The following is a 27,553-nucleotide window of genomic DNA, read 5'->3' as shown; positions in this document are numbered from 1 at the left end:
ACACAAAGCAAAAAGATTAAAATACTTTCTTTTACAACTCTATTCCATGTACACACAAACACGCACAAAGCAAAAACATTAAAATACCTTTCCTTTAACAAGTCTATTCCAAGCACACAAAAGCACACACACACACACACACACACAAGTCAATTCCATGCAGACTCACACGCACACACAATCGCTCAGCTGGACTGGCATTTAGTCTCCGGTATATAATTGGAATCTTACTCACAAATTCCAGACTGCTGCCTGAGGAACACGTCAGCCCTGAATTATGCATGTTGTTTTGCTATTAGGCTGACTGTCATGCAGGGAATATCTGCGCCTTACGTCCTGACGGTCAGGGAACTATTGTTGTCTTTCGAGACTTCAAAGAGTTGTGAATAATAATAATAATAATAATAATAATAATAATAATAATAATAATAATACTAAAGTTGCCAGAACAACTCCAGATTTGGCAATGAATAATAATAATAATAATAATAATAATAATAATAATAATAATAATAATTTGCCAAACACCAGAGTTCGCAATAATTAATGATGATAATAATGTGTGTGAGAGAGAGAGAGAGAGAGAGAGAGAGAGAGAGAGAGAGAGAGAGAGAGAGAGAGAGATCCAGCCAGTACCTTAGAATACTCAATCTGGCTTGCAGTTGAATAGTCTTGGTTAAAATGAAAAATATCAATTCCTATTCAAAGAAGAACATATTGAAATAAGAAAAGAGACCTTAAATCATATGTGGAAAAAAAGAAAAAATAATTAAAGTTTAACAAATAAAAAAATGACTGATACGATTAAGAGGCGCCGTTACAAAGGCATTGCCTCGACCCATACAACCATAGCAATAACCTTGACCTCCATTTCTTGTACTTTATAACATTCATATTTAATATGAATTTTAAAATTCCCACCACATCCACCCCTCTTGCATGAGTCATCATGTGACCCTGACCCATTTTCCTCTTCCTCTGACGTGCAACACGAGGTCACGAACTGGGGTCACTGAGATGAAACTGGTCAGTGACCGGTCATCCGTGGATACGACAAGGACTGAACACGTATAGGAGGACTCAATGTGTCCAGGCTTGAACACGTTAGGGAATGAGCACGTCTAGGACTGAACACGTTCAGGGCTCAAGGACTGAGCACACTGTGCCTTGAACACGTCTAGAAGAGATCATGTTTAAGCTTGAGCACGTCTAGGACTGAACAAGTTTATATATCTGAACAAGTCTAGGACTGATGTTTTAGTCTGAACACTTCTAGAACTGAACAAGTTTATGTCCGAACACTTCTAGAACTGAACAAGTTTATGTCCGAACACTTCTTGGGCTGAACCAATTTATGTCTGAGCACTTCTATGACTGAACACGTCTATGTCTGAACATTTCTATGACTGATCAAGTTTATGTCTGAACAAGTCTAGGACTGAACACGTCTATGTCTGAACAAGTCTAGGACTGAACACGTTTTGGTCTGAACACTTCTAGGGCTGAACAAGTTTATGTCTGAACACTTCTAGGACTGATTATGTTTAGAACTGAACACGCCTAGAACACAATGTTAAGCTTAAACACATCTAGGACTAAACACGTCTAGGCCTGACGATAAGACCGGACATGAGGACATGTCTAAACCCCGCGACGGTCTGAACGATTGTCGTTGTCGACAAACGCACACACTATTCAGACAGCATGGACGATCTCCGAACCGATTTCAGTCTGAACAAAGATTTTGTCTCTCTAGAAGAGACATGCACGATAGCTTTCAATCGCCAGACAAACCCATACATTGAACGATCTGTGTTTGACAGACTTAAGTCACAACCTGGTCGTGACAGATTCCCGCTGAAATCGTTCAGCCACGAAGCTCCGCCCACTTTTGCATTCAGACACGCCCATACACATTTTTTGCGAACGATACAGACAATCGTTCAGTGTATGGGACCTTTAAGACTAAACATGTTTGGGGCGGAACACTCCTAGATCTGCATCAAATGTTGACGACTCGACACTTTAGGCAGCAAAGTATAGGCTTGGCCAAGATGAGCCCTGAACACGTTCAAGACGTGTATCAGTGACGAAAGAAATCCTAAAAGCGAAAGGAAGCAAGCAACAAGCAACGGTTCTTTCAACGAGAAGGGAAGGAACAGAGAAGACGACGATACATCATGTTTCTCGAGACACTGCAGGGAGCGACTGCAAGCACTTGGGTCATTTATAATGCATCAGGGCGACGTAACTTTTCTTTTTCCGCCTTCTTTTACGTGAAAGCCCGAGGAATGGCCACCGAAATGTGGCCACCGAAATGTGACGCCGAGAGAGAGAGAGAGAGAGAGAGAGAGAGAGAGCTATAGTAGATTCACATCAACCGTGCATTTGATGTCCAGGCCAGTCCCTTACGGCGCCGCTCCTGATTAGCTGTGGATGAGCCAATCACAGGGCTGGAAACTCTCAGTCTCTCTTGAGAGTTCACATAGGCAGGCTGTATGTTCCAGCTCTCCTAAGGGATACTTTTGAAAGACATATTATTCAGGAGAGGTGGAACATAGATCCTATCCATGTGAACTCTCTCGAGAGACTGAGTTTCCAGACCTGTGATTGGCTTATCAACCGCCAATCAGGAGCGTCGTAAGGGACTGGCCTAGACATCAAATGCACGGTTGATGTGAATCTACTCTAGTTATTCAAGATAATGCACCTATAAATTAGTGAAAGGTTACCTAACGAAATACCTGGAGAGAGAGAGAGAGAGAATGCAAAACCCCCTGATGGAATGGGGAAAAGACGGATTAGTGAAAACACAGGACAGGTGGACAAAGATCCCTCAAAGCGTCAAATCCAGGGCACACCAGACACAGAATCAACCCATTCCAGCCAACCAAATTTCGGGTGAACAGACGTTACAAGGATTAGGATTTCTCAAAGTCTTATTAGTCCATCCTAAGAGGAGACGCCGTGTGCTCACTTATCTCTTGGAGCAGGTTTTACTGTTCATTCACAGTGTCCCAATGATTTTGTCTAGCTTTCTTTTAAACTCTTCCACACTGTTGCTGTTGACAACTTCTGGTGGCAGTTTATTCCATGTGTCACATATCTTGTATGTAAAGAAGTTCCCACAGTGGGATGTGTTGTATCTCTTCAGTTCTAGTTTCCATCTATTATTTCTTGTCTGGTTTTCGTTTAGTGTGAAGAGGTTACTGTCTACTTTTGTTATGCCTTTCAGTGTTTTGAATGTTTCTATTAGTTGTCCTCGCAATCATCGTGTTTCTAGGCCATACATGTTCAGGCTCTCTAGTTGTCTCTGGTAACTTATTTGATAGAGAGAGAGAGAGAGAGAGAGAGAGAGAGAGAGAGAGAGAGAGAGAGAGAGAGAGAGAGCCAAAATGAATAGGAAAAAAAACCTGGGAACAAATTAACCAGAAAATATAGGTACTTTACATCAAATGTACAATATTGTTTGATGCTTACCTACGACCAAGTTAAGAAATAGGATACAGGTACAGAATACAGGAACAAAGGAAAACGGTCCTGGAGGTCAAACAAACAGTCCCTACGATAGGAGAGATCGATGCAAAGGTGCATGACACACCCAAATTAAACCTATAGTCCAGGTGGGAAAACTTAATCAGAGAGATTAACTGCAAATACAGACGGACACCCCTGACAGAGAGAGAGAGAGAGAGAGAGAGAGAGAGAGAGAGAGAGAGAGAGAGAGAGAGAGAGGAAGTACTAGTTATTCAAGATAACGCATCCATAAACTGGAGAAAGGTTACCAAACGAAATACCTAGAGAGAGAGAGAGAGAGAGAGAGAGAGAGAGAGAGAGAGAGAGAGAGAGAGTTCTAATTATCTAAGACAATGCACCCTACTATAGTAAACTGGAGAATGATTACCTAAGATAACAGAGAGAGAGAGAGAGAGAGAGAGAGAGAGAGAGAGAGAGAGAGAACATTATCGTGCGTTAATCATAGCTGTGTTTTCATAACTCGAATCAATGATTCCTTTTTACAAAGGACACTGGAATGCACACTGTAAACAAACGCGCATCGCGCGGGCGCGCATATACACACAATACTATCAGAAGCAAGGCAGCTTCTAAGACATCTTATCTTAGGCGATACAGGACGGCACCAAACCCGCGAAGAATCCTTCATCGAAATCGGCTGAAATTGACGACAGTACACCATACGGATCTTACAAGTTGCTTAATGTTATTTTCAGGCGAAACTTCAACAGAAAATAAAAGTAGTTTTTTCAATGCGTAAGATGAATGAAAATGTCAAGATTAAAAAAAATTTAAAGAAATCTAAAACCGTACAAGTAAATTAAATCAGCAATTAATAATATATACTGGAAAATGATACAAAAACGTAAAAAAAAAATAAGATTCATCACAAGAAATAAAACAAACGTTTCCTTCAAAGGCAAAGATTAAAATCCAGCATCACGAGAACAATAGTTGACACATTAAAACAAACTAACTTGAATTTCTACCTCAATTTCTTCATAAACAGAGAATTTCTAATAAACAATTCATGTACAGGAAGATGAACTCCTGTTGAAAGAATAGCTGACCTAAAAAAAAAAAAAAGTATTCTTTTTATAAATCAAAATATATTTTACGAAAGGTGTGTTTGTGCAAAGATGGGAAATATAAATTTTAAAAAACGTTTGCGCTCTAAGCTTCCATGTTCCAGCAGGTACATGAACCATACAGCATCTAAACCATCTTGCCTGACATCCTACAAATTACAGAAAGAAGAACAGCAACTTGTCAACCAGCAGACGACACTATATTATGACTGACAGGAAGAGTAGTATACGTCTTTCCCTCGAGAGTTTACACCACACAAAAGTGCACTGGTCGAAACTGGCTTTAGAAACTGGTTAACTAATACGTCCACCAAACAGTCCTTCGAGTTAATTGTTCAAAACGCCGCAAGGTTTAAAGTGTTCAAGGGAAGGCAATCAAGTCTACTTTACATATATTTTTATAATTCGATATGCACTAGAATAAGAATTGATTGTGTTGAAAAATAATTGTAAATAATCTTGGAATATCAAAGAGCAATGATGGAATGTGAAATCGTTTAAAAGGAAACAGACCTCGTGTAAAAAAACTGAAAATAACACTCCACAATTTACACCAAATTTCATTTTTACAAATTGTAAAAACACTAACTTAATTTAACCTCAACTACATGTGTTAAAAAACTAACTAATATTATTATACTCAACATCAACACACACAGTTTTTCCACTAGAAAAAAAATCAAAGAATTCTGCACATTTTACAACACAAAGAATTATATCTTGTTAAACGTGTTAAAAACTAACTTATTTAACATCAATACACAAAAGCTTGCTTTCCCCTGGATAAATGTCAAAGAATTCTGCACGTCTTACAACAAAGAATTATCTCTTCGTTTAATGTTTGAATAACAATAATTAGCCCTGTCCACATATAATTAAGACACTCCATGCATCATTAAATACAAGGACAGTATCACTAGACCGCCAAAGGTAAATAAGTTGTAAAATACATTAAAATATTTTACTTTAGAGAGAGAGAGAGAGAGAGAGAGAGAGAGAGAGAGAGAGAATATCTTACCAAAACATACCTGCCGTCCTGAATCGGTACGCTGCATGCAACGAAATACAGCAATTAATACAACTGGGCTTTTGCATGACTATGGTCACATTGCAATAATGAAATCAGACTGACATTTATTAGGTCTGAAAAGGTTTAATAACAAAAAATTTAGACTGACATTTATTAGTTCTGAAAAGGTTTCATAAAAATTTTCACACTTAATGGAACGCCAATAAATCATGCTACGTATACAAAAATTAAGAATACCACTAAACGTAATATAATGGTAAGTTTAATCAAAGGTTAACTAAAGAGATTTAAAAATGAGAGGCAGATGTTGGATGTCGAAAATACATTATTTTCTTGCAAATTTTTCAAAATTAATGGATTTAATGCAGTTGCAAGGGACACTTACGACTGCTGTCTAGTGGTAAACAAGTCTAAGACGGGGTATGCAATATAATGACCTTAAGTAGCCCAGACTTGTACAAAAACAAAAACGCCAAAGCAGGCAAGTGGGGAATCCTAAGTTGAGCAGTAGAAGGAAAAAGTCACTGAACCACGTCACCTGAATATATTACCAATAATTCCCAAATAAACTTGACAAAAGATGCCCTGACGAATGTTGCAAAGTAGCCCCATCTATGGAGGTAAAAGCCGCGTTTAACCAAGACCACCAAGGCCAGATATACTAAAAGAATAAAAAGAAGAAGAAAAATATGCAACGTAATGCTTCCCCAAAATGCGAAAGAAAACTGTAGGCTCAACCCCAGGGCGTTGGGACCTTTTGCTTACCTTGAATCCTGAGCGTTTGCAGCAGACACACGCCAGGAGAATGGTGATGCTGCAGAGGATTGTCGCGGCGCCTATAACAACTCCCATATACTCCTCACTCCCACTCCGCCTGCCTCCCCGATCCAGCTCTGCCCGGAGACGAGAAGAGAAAGAAAAAAAAATAACGTTATTATCATTGACGTAAGCCTAATAACCGGTACTTTCTTACGTATACTGAATATCATGTAATGTAAGGGTGTTTTTTCATGTATGTATCTGTAAGTGTACACACCGATATTATCACTAGTATAAAAAACATACATGTACATACACACACACAGACACATATATAGGCCTATCATTGACGTAAGTCTAATAACCGGTACTTTCTTCTGCATACTGAATATCATGTAATGTAAGGGTGTGCTTTCGCGTATGTATCTGTACATGTACATTTATCACTTGTGTAAAAAAAAACAGACACGTGTATATATATAGACACGCATATATAGGCCTATGCATTCATGAGTATGTATCACGATAATCATAATCCAGAGAAAAAACTGACAAAAATTAACTTGACAGAATACACTACACTACTACACCCATTAAAAAAATTACATCAGATCAACTACGCTTCAGTCAGGTAAATGTCAACACGAAACATATTATTCCTCAGCATGTAATAAAAGACAATATCGAACCATAATGTAAATTTCAACAGATCGACGTAATAATAATAAGAGTTGCCCATTCACACTCACCGAGTATGTAAACTTAAGCCACCACTTAAACATAATAAAAACGAATCAGTCGTTTAACATCCAATATACAGGCTCGTACTCGCTTGAGTGAAGCGGTTGGCACCCGCGCTCTTCTCTCTCTTTCTCTCTCAAATCCTTTTTCATCTATCAACTGTGACCTTGAGAGCGTATCTGAATGGGGTATCCCACAATTTACTCAAGTTCGGTTCTCCCATGACACAGGTTCCTCTCTCTCTCTCTCTCTCTCTCTCTCTCTCTTACGAAACTCAAACCTATCATCTCTCTCCCATCCTGATTTTGGATCCCCTATCGAACTTTTAAACTCTTCAAATGTATAATGCCGTATAGTAGGTCTAGAGGAAATTACATAATGACACATAGGCCTCAAGGTAACGCCTGTAGTTCACTCTTCATTATTTCCCAGTTTCACTTTCACTCAGGACCGAATCTTCTATGTTCACTGCTCTGGTTTTCACTTTCTTTCACTCAGGACCGAATCAAATGTAATTCTTCTGTCTTCACTGCCCTGGTTAACCGTGAGGTAGTACCTGGTTTAGTCACACCGGTTAAAAACCATTATCAATCCTGGATATTTTCGTATTTCTATTATTATTTCCTTCATTTGTAGGTTAACTATCTTAATGATTAATTAAATATGAATGTTGCAGAGATTGCTGCTTTTTTCTTCTTCTGAAGCAAACTCTTATTAAGGGAATATATAAAATAAACTCCTACATAAAGAAAAATCAAAAGCTTGCATCTGTTCTTAACAATATGAACTGCCAACTTTAATACCTCACAACTACTATTCCCTCACGCATGATAGTGGTGTTGACAAACATAAAGGCCCAGCATCCTGGTGGTGACCTATACATCTCATTTCACTCAGATCAGGTCCCAGGTTCAAAAGCATCCCATTCATCTGGTAACACCACCTTCACACCAATCGGGACTCACCACGGTTCAAAACAACAATGATCGGCTATAATCTGAGTCTTACATGCCGTGAGCCATTTCACATATGGCAGGGTGTGCCTACCATGAAGAGAAAAGATAGTGATCACTGCCACATTCATGCTTTAATTGACGAATCGTGGATGAACCCCTGTGGATGGAACTTCTGTATCATGAATCACTTCATATGTCTACACATAAGGCCAATCAGACGGTGCCAAGCCTAGGGCTAACCGGTACTAAGCAATTCACCTTTTTTTCACTCACTCTCTTACCATCTGGATGCTGGGGCCTCTCCCTTCCATTAAGTCTTTCAAACCATCTATCCAGCCCATTCACTTCCATTGAGGATAGCTTGATCAGCAATCTCTTACTACTTTCAGGCAAGCCCTAGCTCAACACTTTTCAGCTAACAAATTCCTGAACATACTGCCCCTTCACCTTGCGATGCACTCAACTATCCATCAAACTCCTTCCTGTGCTATCTCTCCTGCTTTGCACCTCTTCAATGAAGTCCTTGTACAGTGGTGGTTTGGGAACCTCTTTGTCATGAGAGGTGAAACCACCAAAGGTGGAATAAGTGGCAAGAACATTTCCTTTCACAGTCTGTCACTTCCCAGAATGGTCAGTTTCAACCTACTGTCAACCAAACTGTTGAGAACCTAAGCTGTAATATCACCTCATTGAGGCCTTCCTATCACTTGCTCTCTAATGATGTTAGGAACAAGGTGTCTAGGGTACATGGATCAGATTATTGGTGGACTAAACTTTCTACCTATAGAGGGAGCTGGCCAGCCAACCAAGGAGGGAAGCATCACTGACTTCTCAATTTACAACCAAGGATACTGCATAGTCCCCTGACTTTTTAATGGAGCCCACGAACTTTTATATTAGGATCAATCATAGCAACACCCTACACATCCCTTCTCCCTTCTGCAGAGGTATATTAAAATTTTAAAAATACAGTAAGTTATCCAATACACAAATTAAGGGACAGATAACTAAGATATATAAGACCAAAACCAACAATGGATAACAAATACATTAAAGCCAAGTGTGGCGCATTCCAAAAATGCTGACTTGAGGATTACTAACAATAAAATGAAGATGGTATAAATTATGGAAAATTATCTGATGAGCACTTATAAATGCAAGCACCTCTCTCTAAAAGAACATGGTTCTTTAATATGAGTGCCTACTGGCCAGATCTGACATAAGTATTCACAATACTAATCTAAGCAACTAAATGAGAATGAAATTCATTAGGTTTAAGTAAAGAAGTATGTAGGCAATCCTAAAAGTACAAGAGAAATTGTAAAAAAAACTCACCATTTTGTGGTAGGGGGTAAGCCAGGGCAGAGTGGATGCATTCCAGCAATATAAGGGAGAATGTTAAACTCCACCCCATTTTTCATAGCTTATCCATAACACTACTATCACAACAAATCAGCTTTCATAATTCTAAAAGGCCTTTTCAACAACCTTTGTGACCTGCTAGCCATTGTGAAAAATTAAACACAACAAACAACTTTTCAATTCAATAATCTTACTCAACATTCATTTTTCCAACTGAAGCATGTTGATGCACAGTAAAATGGCTAATATATCAATACAATGGACCACATCAGCTTTCATTACTAGAACTTTTTGATAACAATTCCGAGGCCCCTGGCTTTTGATTCACAATATCAATACAGGATCACATCAGCTTTCATTACTAGAACTTTTTGATAACAATTCCGAGGCCCCTGGCTTTTGATTCACAATATCAATACGGGTGTATTTCAAACCACTGCACAGCACAATGTGGAATGGGTCATCATCCTCCCCAAGCGACCTGAAAAGTTAAAATTTAGTTCTGTAATGCATTATTTTTCACAATCAAAGATCATTCATTTAAAAAATCATTTCATATTATTGCTAACTGCATTCTTACTAAAATAAAAATCACATGAAATCACCCATAATGTCTACTCAAAAATGAATTAGTATTAAAGTAGTTTATACTTCTGACACTGAATGCCGAGATACCTTTTCAAGGTAAGCTATCATAAATTGTAGTATATACTCTGCTACATCATAAACATTATGTCATCCAAGAAACTCACACAGAGTTGACATAATACCTACTGTACTAGAACTATTTTCACCTCGATAGCCTATAACTGGAGTGGTCTTGCTGCTGGGGGAAGGCAACATTATTCTCTCTCTCTCACTACGAGAGTAATTATAATTAGAGCAGTATGAGAACAAACTACATTTACCCAAGTTACTATTACTCACAGCTGTACATAGTATTCTAAACTTCAACACCATAACAGTAACATCATGTGGTACCTACATATGACCCATTAAAACTTCTAGCAGTTCCCTGGAACCTAAATGGCTGTCTTGATCTAGAATGTTCCAAGGTGGAGGGGGGGGCATGTAAAAGTCTTGGAAGGCACAATTCCCAGAGAACTTAGAAAATTGTGATGACCAAATGCAGGTTGAGTAATGGATTCCCCTAGCTTATCCATGATCATCTTAACAAGGTTGACTGGAAAAAGATGCTGGCCCTTAATATATACCAATCTAAGGCTTTAAAATCTTGAAGAGGGAAACAGGTTCGAAGATACCTTGAGAACTGTATTATTTTTCTTCTTTACAGTATTGGAATCATGACAACGTTCATGACCAATGCACAGCCTAAACAAGCAACTAGCCATCATGCTACAGCCAAATATTTGGGATTCTTAACAATTTGCTCATAGAATCAAGAACAACTTATAATCTGCTGTGACCTATATTTCCCAGAGGAACTTTTCACTCAGATCAACTTTAGCAGGAATCAGCAAAACCAAAGAGCATGAGTAAAGCAGCCATCCTCATTAAAATAACATCTGAATCCCACCTCAAAGAGTGAAAATATATATGGGTCACCATGGGACTTTGCAATAATCAAGCTTAGAACCTTTACATTCCATACAATACATTCAACAAGACGCACAATCATAGCTACTGCAGTTGTAAGCTCAACACCAAGGAAAGCTCCTCTGAATTTTATCTAAACCAGTGTTCTGCAGTGGAGGATACCCTAGCACGCTTAAGGTGCCTCTCCAGGTTGAAGGATTCACAAATCCAGCCCAAAATTTGTTCATTATGCTGTGAAACAATAAATACATTATTGTCTCTGGACAACCCAGAGGTCCTGTGTCAAAATGAATTTTTTTTTCTCCTAGAAGCAGAAATAGCAGTAGCAGAGTTTAATGAGGTATGTAGAACAGTTTACTGTTGGCTGACAATATGTGAAGTGCTTTAAGCAGAAATACCAGTGACATATAATGGCATTGCATGCAAAGGTGCCATTTCAGTCATGGCTATTGAACTGTCTCCAGCCCATGACTTGACTGTCTGTCAGGTTATGGGGAGAAGAATCTTTTGCCCTTGAGAAGTTGGAATACTATCAACACTGATTAGTCAAGCAAATACTTTGAACTACATCCATGAATATAAGAATGCTGAAAAGGGTATGCAAACTATGTACTATCTATGGTTCTTCAATTTCCCAAACCATGACAGCTTAGCATATTTACAATTATGTGAAACTATTACAGACAACCTTGACACGAAAGGTCTTAGACGATTTGGACGTTGACATTAAGTCCACTGTATCAGATCTGTTAGCACAAAGCCTAAACAGTTCTTGAACAATGTCATGACCTCAGGTGAGGTATACCTACATGACCACACTGAACAATACATAAACATTCAAGCTACCAATAATTATAACCGTTATCTATACTAGAACAGATAAGTCATCAATGACGCAACAATCTCTAGTTGACTTAAGTTACTACCACAATTACAATGTTAATAACTAAAATGTATAAAAATATCATATTAGCATGCCACTAAAATGAGGAAATCCATAATGTCAATGTAAATACATATTAAAAATATCTATGTAAAACAACAGCTTTTGAGACCCTGATAAATTATCCTTCTCAATTTGACTAAAACAGCTCTTTACAGGAATACAGTGTCCTTACATTAGCCAGGAACTGCAGCAGCAAGGCAACTAAAGCAACCCAGACATGACACAGAAAGCACTCACTATGAAATTACATACAATAAGTACAAAAGTGTCACAAGAGCATGGAAAGCCCACTGAGAGTCTACATATGAAAACTGGTACGAATGCAACCATGCACTATCTGTCTACCAGAAAACCTTCAGAACCTAATGATCAAATATGGCTTTTCCCTTTGCATGGACAGGTAACCTGATTCCAAGCAAGTTTTTGTTGTTGTATAAATAGACAAGGTGTGTGACTAATCATTTTTATGGTGGCAACAAAGCTTGTGTTAGGATATGTATATGTCGGAGAGTAACCGATTTGGTGTAAAAGTTGGTCTATGACAATGGTGAGTTAGGTCTCGATGGCTTTCTAATATGTTTACAACTGATGAAGTGATGCCAGAATTAACAGAAAAAATCTCATTACGTACAAAGTTGTGGGGTAAGATGGTAGGCTATGTCATAATGGGATGTGAAATAGCTGTTTGTAGACAATACATACTTGGCTGGGGATAGTGTTGAGAAACTATTGTGATAGTGAGCCTAAGTACCATAGCCTATGACTAGCCTATATGAAAAAAAGGAAACTAATTAGATGGAGCAATGAATGTTATTCTAACAGGTGGGTAAAAGGAAACAGTTGATTTGTACAAATTTTTGGGGTAATTCTACAAATAAGCTCTGCAAGGTGTGCGTTTAGTACCAGCCCCTCAGGGACGAACATAAGAATAAACAAATTATAGTACATTTCTCAAATTATCTCTGTACATTTCAAACATCTCAAGAGCTCTTCTGCAGATTACCTTTATTTGAGTAATTACATTGAATGATACCAAGATGTAATTGAGACAAGTAAAAGAATATTAGGACAGAAGGAATTGGTACACAAGGTGTCTGTAACTGATTTTGAAGAGACCTCCAGTGCGTAAAGAAGTGCAAGAGCTGGAATGGATGACGGAACTGTTCGGTCAACTCTACATACTTAGGTGTGTGAATATTATGTGTAAATGAATGTGGATGCTGTGTGTAAATGAAAGTGGATATTAAGTGTCAATGAATGAAAATGGGCTGAAGCAGCTGTGATGAACCTTTGTATGGTAAAGGCATTAGTGGTATCAGAAACTCTGAAAGTATGTGAAGTGTTGATGTACATGGACATGGTAAGAAAGTTAGGGGAGGTGAACAGATGGATAACAGCACTTCAAAACAGCTTTATCAAGTGGAATGAAAGAAGGAAGACTGGTTAGATACAGAAATGTATAACTTAGAAGTGTCAGGAGGGAGAATAAAAGGTACTAGACCTAGAGGGCAATGATTAGGCTAAGAGATGGTATGAAAGAGCTATTGGGCAGGATTGGCTAGGACATACTAGGTACTAGCTAATATCTGGGAAGTGTGAGAGCAAGCCCATGTGCAAGATGGAGGTGAATGACACATTTGTGTGTGCGGTTTGACAGACTCCTTGTCCTAATCCTTCACTGTAGGTGTATTAGGCCTACCTAAATGACAGCCAATACTATAGCAGCTCTCTGAACAAGGATTCATCTGCAATTCAGCAATTAAAGTACAAGTGTAGTAGTCAGTGTTGCCTTGTATAGCTATAGCTAATGTCTAGTGCTTCCCCATGGTTTGAAATATGTATATAGGTATGTCTGCGTATGTAGGTATATACCTAGTAGCTAAGTAGGTAGATATACCTATAGGGTATACAGAGAGAGAGAGAGAGAGAGAGAGAGAGAGAGAGAGAGAGAGAGAGAGAGAGAGTTTAATAATAAAAAAAAAGTGAATATAACCAATCGGTCCTAACAACGTATTGAAAAATACATTGACATAAATGTGGTATCCGCCTGTAGGTTAATAAAACGGAGACATTACAACTTGTCCTAATTACTGACTACGGGCTGGACGACAACGGAAGCCAACGAAGCACTGTCAAAAACCCTTCAGAATTAGTTTATAAACCAGACTATATATATAAATTGATAGTCGCTTGATGAAATCCTCTTGAGAATCCAACAAGTCACCAAAATAAGTGACGGAATTACGAAACAGTTCACTTCTGCCTCAGTCCACTCGTCTTGACACTCATTATATTCCACTTGGAATGTATATATAAATGTAAGATTATCCGAGGCCATTAGAACACCTACACTCCCAAAAACTTTACAATAATGTCCATAAGACACGTGTTTTTTTCAAGTAAACATTAATGGATAAACATATGACCAACGAGGGGGAAATATACCTATATAACGCACGGTGAATTGAGACACCTTTCACCTACACTTGGAGAGCTACACTAACTTCGACTGTTTACAATTTCTGACTGGTCTCTGTCGGTGTTGCCAACACTTTGCTGAATAGTTAGCCATCTCAGCTAACTTTGCTGTGAATCGCATATATGTTATATATTCTATTTATATTTAATACATATAATATCTTCTATCTTAATAGTGTTTTAGAACAATCTAAATTTTGTATAATTTAGCTATTGTGAGCATTAACCACAAATTTAATAGAACTTATGTTATTAGAGCTACATTACTTTTCTTGCTCATTTTAAGCCTAATGTGCTTTGCATATGATACCCATTCGAATTTCGCCTTGAAGAAATGAGTATCTATTGAGTGAAGGAAATCCTGTTTGGACTCCAAACTGATCAGGCCGTTTTTATTATTAATATACAGCTCTACAACCTTTTAAACTGCCATTCTTGAACTGTCAGAAAATACCTTTCCTTCCCTTGCAAGGTTCAAGTATCAAATCAACTGCTAATGGACACTTCACACGCTTAATGTTTACAACAATATTTTTAAAACTAAAAATTCTGTAAGAAATTTTATATCTCCCATGGGAAATGTCTTCCTTCAATATTGGCTTACATCACTAACTGTGCTGATAACAGGGAAATCGGATGATCTGGCAACACTGAAGTTCCGTGACACCGCCATCTGGTCAAATCTTGAATTAATTGTTTGTTGGGCGATAGGCTAATCTTTGATATGGTTATATTGCTGGCTTAATCTAATCAACAAGTCGGGTTTATTAAAATGTGCATTATGCCGTAGTGCCTTTTTAAACTTTAACTCCCTTGTAGGAACTAGAGGAAGTGAAAAAGATTCACCATTATCAACTTGAAAATAGACGTCTAGTTTAAAATAGAACTGTTACTTCTGTAACATCACAATTGACCTGTTAGTTTCTCAACATTTTTACTTTTGAATGTAATGAGTGCTTTCTTCGCAATATATCGAAGATTAGGTCATGTAAAGTACTTTAGTTTACCTGATAGCCATCAGTTGTTTCTCATTTTAAGTTTAATATCCGTTGGTTTCTTATCGTCTTTGCAAACCGGGAATGCATTTTGATGATGCTTTAACCTATTATTGCAAGTTCACTATCAGTTCTGATGGTTAGACTGAATAATTGGTAACATTTAAATTTTATTATCATTGCATATATTGTCCAACATCTGGGCGCCACAAACCCAGATTAGAGTCCAGGGTAATGCAACTTTCCTTGACGGACTCTTGGTTGAGGATATTTTTATTCAAATGAATTATGTAGGATACGATTTGGACATTATGGGAATGCATCAATTTCATATTTATTTTTATAGATATTTCTGAATGTACTGTGTTTACTCTGCCCTGCATGGTATTTTTTACCTGTAATCTAAGGAATATCACTTTGACATGTACTATACATTCAGAATGTCAAACTTACAAACAAGGAAACCCGACTGCTTATGTGAACTATAATCACAGCAAAAATATGAAGTGGAAAAAAACTGAAATGCAGCAATGGGAAGCAACAAGCTATTACTCATTGTGCCACCAACATCTATAGTATAAAAAAATAAATAAATAAATAAATGATCACTAACCATACATAAATCCTACCCCGTCAGAGTCATGAGGTTAACTACTCTCCATTTAATTTTCAGTCAATTTGAAAATTTTCAGTCAATTTAAAGGAAGATTTAGGCATTGTACCTTTCTTTCTCCCCCTCTTTATACTACTTCACCCCGTTAGGAGGGTGATTGGTTTACTGACAGAAGGGACACTTTGAATCAAGAAGTACAATATTGATCAAACTCAGAGGATGAACCAAACTTCATACAGTTTATCTTTAATTATTATTACATTTATCAATATACATAGTTTAACCAGACTACTTACGGGCTGCTCTATGAGCAAGAGCCCGTGCTGGCATAAGGTCAGCTTAATCTGAAACAACAACAACAACCAGACTACTCTGGCCCACCTACCCTTGGACTTTCCAGCACAGAAATGGTCATGCAGAGCTTAGTATTTAATACTGATCTGCTATTTTCTCTAGGGTAATTAGCGTGCGCGCACACAAACACACAAAAACCTTAAAAGTGCCAAATTATTACATCGACATAAATTTGGATACTTAAAGGAGACTGCAATACTGTATTGTGGTCTAAAGTGAAAGGTTTCAAATTTAGGTTATTGGTGAGGGTAGGGTAAACATTTGTAAGAAAAAGAATGGATTCAACTAACCAGCTCAAAATTGCACTGCTTGATTAGTCTGACCATTTTGCATGGGTGCCCACAGCATATTTTCCAAGAGGGTCAAATTATATATATATTTTGTATTCAGTGAAACTATGATGCCAATAATTTCAGTGAAGCAAGATGTGATAAAGAAAAAATATGACATTACATTGACTTTTTTTCAATAGTTCCATATACTGTTCAGCTGATTTCAAATATTTTTGGAAAGCTTGGTTAAACTGAAAGAATATACTACTGTAAAATGGAAGGAAAACAAAGTGATTTAGTTAAATGTATTCATTATATAATATATATTATTATATTATATATATATATATATATATATATAGACTATATATATATATAGAATATATATAAGCCACGAAGGAAAGTTAAACACTGGAGTATCTACAAGATCTTTCGACTCACGTCCTTTACTTAGCAGACCGACTGACATACATGAGAAACTGAGATGACAAGAAAGAGTCATATTAGTAGCCTTCCCAAACAAGCATAAACATTGGTACAATTTAAGAGGTTTACAAACCTCTTAAATTGTACCAATGTTTATGCTTGTTTGGAAAGGTTACTAATTCTCCAGGTGTGTTGGATTCTAGGTACTAATCTCCATATAATCCCCTTTCTGTCACTTATATGACCCCTCCTTGTCATGTCAGTTTCTCATGTATGTCAGTTGGTCTGCCAGGTAAAGGACATGAGTTGAAAGATCTTGCAGCTACTACAGTGTTTAACTTTCCTTCATGGCTTATACCTTTATTTATGCATTTATCACGTTCCAAACTTTCGTGATTCAGTTACACACACACACACATATATATAGTATATGTTTTTCCAGGATTTCAAGGAGGGGGCAAGTGGGACCCTTGCCACTTTGTGCAGGCACCCATGCCACTTTGGTCATATGTTCACAAAACATGTTACATATTAAGTACTATAGTAATTACTACATGAAACTGAGCATGATAGCAATTATGAATAATGCACATGCTCACGCACTGCCACATGCTAAATTGAAACATTTGATACATTCAAAAGTTCAGTCATTAGTCAAATACTGTGTGGTCTCAAAAGATATACGTGTTGATAATAGCACTGTAGTTTCTATGGGATGAATACCAACTAAATACTGGACAACATACTAATTTGATACACTAATTCTATATGTATTGTTTAATCCCAATATTGTCCTAAAATATGCAACAAAACAAATTACAGCCATGGGTAAACTTAGTGCTTAATGCCTGTTTATAGTGGAGGAGAGCTAAACACATGTCAAATAACATTTCAAAAAGAAATCATAAAAATGTGAAACCTCTTGCATTACTAACAATGATCTACACATGTACATACTTTTACCACATTTGCAGAACTACATTAGCTCTTTGTACTAAACTGAGTGACTAATTGAGTACTGTTCTCATCAGGAATTCTTATACTCTCATCAGGAATTCTTATAAGTGTACTTGAATACCTTCTGAAAATATGAGGCCTGAAATATAAGGGGCAATGTTTAGACAAAACAAAAGAAGAAATAATTACAGTTGTGTTTAACACTCCAATTGTACCAAGAAAGGTTGCATTTCAAAAATGGAATTTTAATAATGAATCAAGTCCAGAACAGGTTTCAACCAACCTTTCCTTATCCTAAAAACATAAAATGCTACACTGCAACATCATACAAAAACCTGATATATGTACTTCTATAAACTGAGTACAGTAATTAATCTAGGACACAACAATTGTTTGCAATTTTGTCATGACCATAATTCCTGTAATATTTGATACGTACCTGGAAAACTGAGATGTTCTGACTATGAAACTTAAATACGTAATTGTAATCAGGAATACTTTACTTTTCATTCACTTTCTAGAATGAAATTTAGAAATTTTTCCATTCCTTATAGGATAATATTAAAATTACCTACTCTTAATCCTTAAACTTATAAAAGTAAGTACATCACAAATTCGTATCACGAGGTAGCAATTTAACATCATACATTTTGTATTTTACATCATTTACCAATGATTTTTGGCATCACTTTGAAAAAATATTCATTACATGAAATTAGAATATATTTCTATAACCAATACAATCTTTCAAATTTGCCTTTACTTTACACATGGTTGCATTAATTTCTTATGCATTGTAACTTACAGTATTTAAATGTTGTCCACTATAAGGATTTCTATTATTCAAATATAATACTAATAGTATATATTAGACAGTGTAAAAAAAACCAAAAAGTTTGTGTTCACTTAAAGTTTTAATCCCTAGGACAAGATTTTCTTTATTCCATCAACAGAGACTTGCAACATGAGAGGCTGCAATTCATAGTGATTTTGGCAATGATTCAACTCCACAATAAAAATAATTCAATTACACTTGACACTATGCAAAATAATACTGTACTACAGCAATATATAATGATAAATAAAAACCCTTTGAACTTAAACTTTGCCTAAGATTTAGATGCATATTCTTTTAGACCTTTTTTAATAAGGTCTTTATCCACTCCATTTGGAACCAAGATCATCAACACGCCAATCTTATCAAGATCTGCCTTGTTGCGATGCTCATCGTCAAAGAACAGCATCTCGCTGTACTCCAGACCAGAGTCTTTCTTGATTCTAGAAAAAAAAATATATATATATAAAATTATATAAGACAGAACAAGCCATGAAACTTGAAGCAATGGAGTATAAAACTTAGGCCATGGATCAAGTGCTGGGACCTGTAAAGTCATTCAGCGCTAAAGGGAAACTGCAAGTTAAAATGTTTTAAAGGTGTAATAGGAGGAAAACCTCACAGTTGCACTATGACTAATTGTTAGAAGAGGGTGAACTTAAGATGGAAGAAAGAGAATATGAACAAGGTAAAGTAAAATGAATGAAAAGGATTACAGCTAAGGGCTGAAGGGATGCCTACATTACCTCCCTATGGGGCATACAAATTCATAAGACACACCTCAGAATGCATTCATTTTTTTAACTGTCTGCAAGCCTTGGTTAGTTATAGTTGAGTTTATTCAAGATAAGACATTATTCTGGAGTTATTGACTCCATTAAAAACATGAAATTATTCTGACACTCATACTTGATATTTATTTCTGTATCATTAATACTGATAATTTATTTAAATTGCTTGACTCAATAAAGGGTCGTCGGAAGCATCACTAAATGACAATGTTTCATAATTGTGAAGAACAATGGGGACTTCAAAATGAGTCCAGGTTTGTTTAAGGCCAAGGGCTGGGACCTATGAAGTCATTCAGGGAAAGGAAACTGGGAGTAAAATTGCTTTAAAGGTGTAACAGATGGGAAACCTCGCAGTTGCACCATGAAACAACTTTCAGGGGAGAGTGGAAAGTTAGAAGGAAAAAAGAGAATATAAATAGAACTACAGTAAAAGGAATCAAAAGGATTGCAGCTAGGGGACAAGAGGACACTGCAAAGAACCTTTACTAATACCTACAGCACACTGCATGAGGTCAACTGATGGCACAAGGTCAACTGATGGCACTATCTAACTATAGGGAAGGGTTTGTTTGAGACGAAAAAGATATAGATTCGGGTCTTCCATGAGACACACACACACACACACAAAAAGTGAAACTGTACAGAGGCATCTCCCCATAAATGAAATTCTATGGGTTTACATTATATTACTAGGCAGGTGTAAATGGATAAAACTATATAAAATATGTACTTAATCTTAAAAATCTTATTTACTGGCCTGAACTATTTTACGAAAAAGAGAGAGAGAGAGAGAGAGAGAGAGAGAGAGAGAGAGAGAGAGAGAGAGAGAGAGAGAGAGAGAGAGAGAGAATGACTTTTTACTGAGGTAGAGACAGAGGAAAACTTACTGTGAAAAGTGATTGTTCTTTGATCCAGGATAAATTTCCTTGTATGTAATGTATTTGTTCCAGTCAAACAGGTTCAGTAATTGATTTGCACCATCAATTTCCCCTGTACGAGATGCAACTCCTATTAAATACCCTTCTTTGTGAAGCTGCTCTAAAATCTTGGGAACTTCTGGGTAGCACTTTACTTTCTTATTGCTGGCATCGTACACCACACCTTTCCTGTACGGATGAGAGAAACAAGTTGAGGGATACACTGTTTATGGTTGCATATTTTATCCTGTATCAGTATTATAAAAATATAATTGTGTTAGATTTTAAGTTAATTTTTCACATTAATTCGCAAAAGATTAATCTGTGTTAGCAGCAATCACCAGCTTGTTCCAAAGAAATGTGATTATAAATATTTATATGGCACATGAGCCCATAAAAGTTACCAAAGAATTTATCATACACACATAAAATAGGAGACCATCTCCAATAAGGATAAAAAGATAATGGAGAGAGAAAAAAAGAAGTTCAATTTACACTCCACACACACTGTAAAAGGATGTCCACTCTACAACTCTGCTGGAAATAAGGAGAGCTAAAGATACTCCTAATCCTTCTCAAGGTTGCTCTCCTTACTCAGCAATCTCATTTATGCCTCATCAAACATTTCCAACCATGTGAATGGTCTAGCTTTTTTTTTTTTATCCATCTGGATAAATACAGTAAAATCAATACCAAAACAGCGGTTATACTCTGCATGCATGAGAAAACTTCCTATTATATTAAGCTCCTTTGGCATTAAATTATTATACGAGTACCTATTCAAAATCATAAAAAACAGAGTACATAGGAATATTAATATTTTCAGGTTCTTACTTACATGTGAATGTTAATAATTTGAGGCTCTTACTTACATGGGATTACATAAAAATTTTCAGGTACTTACTTGTCCTTCTTAAATGGAGGATCAACGTGCGTATCCACCCAAAAAGGCCACAATGTGTAGTCTGCAAGGAGAATATAGTGATAAATTCAGGAAATTAGGCAAACTTAACACATTATTCTACAGTAACAATAATAATATATGCAGTATATTGAAGTTAGTGGTATTCAGTAGGCTAAATCCTTAAAAAAATTCCAGTTTTTGCCTTGATTTTTGTGTGATCTGCCAGTTTTAACTTTGCACTGTGTTTTTACAAAGATCAGAAAAATTATAAAGTAGGTAATACCCCAACCCAAAAGATTTTCACTACCACAATACTCAACCAGGACCAAGACAAACAAGCATCATTATCCAATTAGTTTATTGCTAATATATTGTTAATAACTTAGGAAAATATTGTCATAATGGTTTTTGTTGCATTTTTTATTCACTAACTAGGCTAACATATTCACATCATTTTAACTCAATCAGTTTTTCATTGTTCTTTGACCTTTACAGAAAAGGGACCAGCATAAAACATAACATATAAGTAACAGGGCATCATTGGTCCACTTCAAAAAATATTCTTAACTCAGGAATCAATGTGGAAATCTTTTACTAAGTTGTATTTAGACTTGCTGATAGGAAACAAGACATAACTTTAAAAATTACAAAAGCATAGCTAATATTCAAGGAGAAATGTAATTTTTGGATATGTCCAGGTGTTTAAACTTCACTTCCTCAAGAAGCACGTGACTTTAAATGTGATAAAGCATTTTTTTTAGTGATTTTGACAAAGCTGATACACTAGGTGTACTTCTGTCGGAAATGTCGGGTGAACCTTTTTAAAACTGGCCTTTGTCCAACAATAATGAGTGCCCACAGTCAGAATTTTATTCTTAATGTCAGGATACATTAATTAAGTGGAGGCCAGGGGCCACACACTTCATTTGGGATGGTAACAGAGGACAACAAGCAGCCAAGACATGTAAACCAATATTTTCTATTTATGGAACCCTCAGTTTGATTAAGTGTGGAGTCTAGGGGGCTGAACCCACTTTGATCAGGTAATAAGCAATATTGGCTAGGTTAGGTTATTATATGGCTAGGCTTAAATATGGAATTTACCAAACCTATACAGCAATTAGGCTAGCTAGGCCTAGATCACTAACCATTTCATAGGTATATACCTAGTACGTACTACATACAATATTGACATTTTCCTAAAGGCTTGACAATTATAAGGCCATTGTACTCTGGTACGAACCCAACGTTTTCCCCTTCTCTCTTTGGATCAAGGACAACACCCATGAAAGACATAGTTTAGGCCTACAGTAGCTTGTTAAGCCTACTTTACTAGGGCTACTTTCCTTATCATGACTAGGCTACTGAGTAGACTAGTCAACATTAATGAAATCAATCACTCATTATTTAACCAGGTAATTCCAATAGGCCGGTTTCCTGCTACTGGTCTCATAGGCTAGTTAGTAGAAAGGAGCCTAAAGAGGCCTAATTGGCCTGCTATTATTACCACTATTAATACTATTACTTATTATTAAGTAGCCCTAGTATTGGATAAAAGTTTAACCATTAGCCTATAAAAACTAGGGGGAAACATCAGTACCAGGCCAACCCTCATCACGGTAGACGGGTCTTATTCACTCGATATTTTAATTGGTGAAACATGAATACAATTGCAACTCTTAAGCCATACCATTTTTAAAAGACTGAAGTTTCGTCAACATATTGTGATATATGAAAGCCCCATACGAACTAAAATAAGCATGTGAGCTCTTCGTAAAATATGTTTTCAAGGCAGTTTTGAAATCCAATATGGCGGCTCGTTTTTTCATGGACGGTTATCATCAGTGACGGAACACCATCTTTCCCCAGCCTTCCCAGCACTCATTTGAACAATGTTAGCGTATGTATGTAACGTTTATTGATCTTACTCAAGATTGCAGTTGTAATCAGCACAATAAAACAACATTTTGTTGCCTATATTAGTGAAAGTATGAAAACTTGTTATTCCCGGGGTTATGGTTGGAACTGAATTCATTCTACCTTGTAATCGGCGGTTTTTTATCCTTACTGCCATCACAACTGAAACCCACAGTGCTTATTTTGATTGTTAATTATACACATTTTGGTCTCAGTTCACTCCACATTGCACTTTAAAACCCGTTGCTGTTCCTGGTTTTTTCTAAGCGCGCGCGCCAATAAACACAATTACAAACAGCAGACGACCGACAGACGACACAGACGACGAAACTGTAACAAAGTTTTATTCCCTAAACTGTTACTTTACTCGTTATTTAGTTTAATTTTACATTGTTATTTAAAAATTTTGATTTAATTCATGTATATTATCCTTTTTTTGCAACCAAATTACCCCGAAAAATTACAGATATTTCTAACGTAGATAAATCAAATGTTTCTAACGTTTTCGTACATCTGGCTGCCGAAAACCATAGAGGAACGAATACGGAAAAGTGCATAGAGGAACGACTACGTTTTTTTTTTTTTTTTTTTTGCTTTTTGTTTTTTGCTAGCACTTTCATTGATTTGCAGTCTTTATTAGTATTTTGAATTTTCTTAAATTAATCGTATGCCAGAATAAAATGTAACCTTTAATGTTTGCATGCCTAAGAATGGCAAAAATCATCGTTTGCCACATTAGTGGAGGCTTCACACATACGCCGTTCATTATCTGTTAAGCGTCCGCCCCTGATGAGCTCGCTGCTAACGTACCGTCACGCTTTTTTTGTAATCAGGGATCATAGCACTGATGATAGTTTTTCAAAGTTAATATTGATTTTTATGCTTGTTATTCATGAATTACTGTGGAAATCTCTCTTCGCTCTCTCTCTCAAATCTCTCTCTCTCTCTCTCTCTCTCTCTCTCTCTCTCTCGAAGTCCATCACTCGGCAAAGACCAAAAGTCATCTTCACTTCTCCCGCAATTGGAAGAAAAGTTTGTATCATCACTGGAGGATTCAGAACTAGAGCTCTCATCATCAAATAGGTTATCAATACCACACTCCTCATCTAGTATTTGATTGATCTCACCTAAAGAAATATGCCTCCTCTTTGGGACATTCATTGTGAAAGACGCGCAATCCAATTTGTCTCGATAAACGCCCGAAGCGTATTGAAAGAAAACCAACAGGGACAGGCAGTTTTCCTAGCATAAGCGACCACCAGAAAGAGTTGCCAGGCTGGAAATAAGTTTCCCATGTGCTGAGAGTGTTACCAAATGATGTTCCTACACTTTCTATGCGAGTAAACGTATTATTACGGGGCTGACGACTTGACAAGCACAGTTAAAGTCTTGAACGTAATATCCCGGTTGAAGGCGCTACCGAGTAGATCGCGGTAAACGTATTATTACGTGGGTGACGCTTAACAGGTTATAAACTGTTTCCATGAATTCTAGTTGTCAGTAATGCAATAATGATAAAATTGCTTTAATATTTATGTATATACTTCCAATACATAGCCTAATTTCACCAATTTCAACGTTTTGTGTGTAGTCTTATACCCAGTTTGGAGGGTCAACACACCGAATGGCAACAGAGAGAGAGAGAGAGAGAGAGAGAGAGAGAGAGAGAGAGAGAGGAAGCGGAGGAACGAGAATGAACAGAAAATGGGAGAGGGTAGGTGGAGCTTTATACGCGTGTTCGTATCCATTTCTGCATAATGGAGTTTTGTCTCTTGGTACAAGGACAAGTGTCGTTATTCTTTACGATTAGTGATTTCACGATACCCTTATAAATTACGGCACTGGGTGTAATGCACTATAGCAAAATCTCGTTCTGTTAAGAGTGTTCGTTACAGAAATAGGTATTGCCCAAAAACCTGCTTGCACTGTCTCTGACCCATAGTAGACATGCTGCTTAGTTGTCAATCAAGTTTTTATAACCAAGTATTTTTTTACAAGCTAGCTATTGAATAAATTTTTATTTTTCTCAGTCAAACAAAACATATGCCCCTCAATGCTAACTTTCCTCTTTTAACGACTTTCTGGTCATTGCAAATTCGGCCCCCATAATTTCTTATGGTGCGAAAACAGACAAGAGGCCCATGGACCGAAAACGATTGCGTCACACTACGGCGATAATCCAGCAGTACAAAACATCTTCATATATCCAAAAAGTAAATAATAAAGATATATATGCGCATTACGATTATAACAATTACATGTATAGCTGATAACAATCTGCATGAATAACTGGTAAACTGTTCTGCAATGACAGTTGAGTATAGCATTATTTACAATAGGTACGAAAGTCAAGATGTCGTGAGTCATAATACAGAACTTGAAAGAACGTTCTAATTCAGAAAAATAATTACTTAAATTTGAGTCAGAGTCGAGTTACTTTTTCAATAACGAATATTTTCAAATTAATCATCATAAATATGTAAAATATTGATGTTTTTACTACTTATTTAAAAATTAGCCAAGAGCACGCTTCTCGTCATCTTCTACCCCAACAAGCTGTTTACGCCTGCTTGTTGTTGATGAGAAATCGTGTTTCGATTGTTGTGATAAAAGTGCTCCAGCGTCTGTGGGTACAAGTGGTGTGCGGATTTATCACAGGAAATGGTTAGTTTATTGACACAAGCTACTCCGTAAACATCGAGATGGCGTCAATCTTCGAAACATTTTTAGTTGTAAGTAAAAATTTCTAAAGCGTTTTGTTTTGGTGAGATTTCCACTGCCGTGGCGCCATTTTCAGTACCCTCTGTTAAATCTGTTTAAATCTTAAAATTTGGCCATAATTTCTAACTTTGGGGAAAATACTTACTTCTTCGAAAGGAGAGTAGAGGTCTTTAGCTAGTTTCTCACCAACAACAAGTCGCGACTGATGCCCATCTCGGGTGTCAGGACGCGTTATAATGTACTTTTTCGGAGGGTGGCTTGCACTGATGGTAGCTGGCCTGCGTGGCCTGCTTTGATGTTTTACCCTAGTAGTTATCCAACCCTAGGCTTTTTTTTATCTTTTATTTTAAAAAATACACTTTAAAGGTCATTTTACAATAAATAAATACTATACAATACTCTATATATAGCTATGTTATGTACAGAATCAACAAAAATTATTTAAGCCTACTACCTAGCTATAGGTATATACTATATTTTTTCATAGCTCAACATAGGTACTAGGTAGCTACTACTTGAATTTACTACTACTAGGCTATATATACTATATAGTACCTACCTACCTGTACCTAGGTAGGTAGTACTACCTACCTATTAGGCTAGGTAGGCTATAGGCTACCTACCAGGCTACATTAGGTAGCTTTAAACGAAATCAACCCAGGGTCCTTTACGGCCTCTTAATAGTAATTAACTAGCAGGCCTAAGAAATGTAATCTACTAGGTATATGAGTCATAAGAGTACACATAGTACTAGCCTATAAGGTACTACCTACTAGCTAGGTAGTATAGCTATACTAGGTACTCAGATAGCGCTACCTACACATTTAGGACTGGGGCTGGGCCTAAGGTATCTAGCTAGGTAACGTGCAATAAAAATAAGCTATGACATGCCCAATCTACTTGTCTACCGTAAAACTGCACTCACCTAGGTCAAAAGCGATGAGTTTAGGCTTCTTTTCACTCATTTTGACTATCCCGTGAGGTCAGTGAAATGCCGGGTAGTCTGAAAGTTCACAAAGTGTATATTTAGGCCTTAGGCGTAATATATACTACAGTAGTTGCAACTTTCTCGAAGTACCTAACCAAATACCAATACCAAGGCGTAATTATCCAGTTGCAACTTGCAATTGCGTTTGACTTTGTTTAAACGATAGTAATGACAAGTTTCTGACAAGTATTAAACACGAAATTGTGTCCTTAGACAATAATAACTGCTTAAGAATGCATAATATGGAGGGGCCGTTACAGAGGTTACGTTCGAGTTGAATGAACTAAATCATTATTGTTAATAATATTATATTACGTATTATTATATCCACCATTTCTGCCTTACACCTGTAATGCCAGAGAGCTCATACTATATATCCCCCAAAATCACTTGATACTGTTTTTGTCCTTCATATTCATGGAACTGATAT

General features: G+C 36.8%; 2 protein-coding genes across 4 annotated transcripts in view; both read right to left on the bottom strand.

The window, feature by feature from the left end:
* The window catches only part of LOC135202516 (uncharacterized), a 177,547-nt gene extending 167,769 nt beyond the window's left edge, over positions 1 to 9,778 (bottom strand). For 2 of the 3 annotated variants that reach the window (XM_064231965.1, XM_064231967.1), the window contains exons 1-3: positions 9,426 to 9,778; positions 6,400 to 6,527; positions 5,633 to 5,653 (exon numbers count right to left, since the gene is read on the bottom strand). In XM_064231965.1, coding sequence (XP_064088035.1) covers positions 5,633 to 5,653; positions 6,400 to 6,527; positions 9,426 to 9,504 — 228 coding nt within the window. In that variant the 5' untranslated portion in view covers positions 9,505 to 9,778. The remainder of the gene's footprint in view (positions 1 to 5,632; positions 5,654 to 6,399; positions 6,528 to 9,425) is intronic. The other variant, XM_064231966.1, reaches the window with a different exon arrangement.
* A 7,275-nt stretch (positions 9,779 to 17,053) lies between these two features.
* On the bottom strand, positions 17,054 to 27,348 carry LOC135202519 (magnesium-dependent phosphatase 1-like). Its single transcript, XM_064231972.1, has 4 exons — positions 27,061 to 27,348; positions 21,498 to 21,558; positions 20,564 to 20,782; positions 17,054 to 19,328 (listed from the first exon to the last, which is right to left on the bottom strand). The coding sequence occupies exons 1-4, from the start codon at positions 27,098 to 27,100 to the stop codon at positions 19,160 to 19,162; spliced, it is 489 nt and encodes a 162-aa protein (XP_064088042.1). The 5' UTR covers positions 27,101 to 27,348; the 3' UTR covers positions 17,054 to 19,159.
* Between the last annotated feature and the right edge of the window lie 205 nt (positions 27,349 to 27,553).

This window comes from Macrobrachium nipponense, chromosome 30 (genome assembly GCF_015104395.2).
Source record: "Macrobrachium nipponense isolate FS-2020 chromosome 30, ASM1510439v2, whole genome shotgun sequence".
In the NCBI taxonomy this organism is placed as follows: Eukaryota; Metazoa; Arthropoda; class Malacostraca; order Decapoda; family Palaemonidae; genus Macrobrachium; species Macrobrachium nipponense.
The sequence above is the reverse complement of the archived record's forward strand: the minus strand, read 5'-3'. Positions and strand labels throughout refer to the sequence as shown.

Coding starts and splice junctions, on each gene's coding strand:
- LOC135202519 (XM_064231972.1), bottom strand. CDS start 27,100: ATGAGTGAAAAGAAGCCTAAACTCATCGCTTTTGACCTAG. Junction 21,559..27,060: donor ACTCATCGCTTTTGACCTAG/GTGAGTGCAGTT, acceptor TTCTCCTTGCAG/ACTACACATTGTGGCCTTTT. Junction 19,329..20,563: donor AAGAACAATCACTTTTCACA/GTAAGTTTTCCT, acceptor TTTTTTTTCTAG/AATCAAGAAAGACTCTGGTC.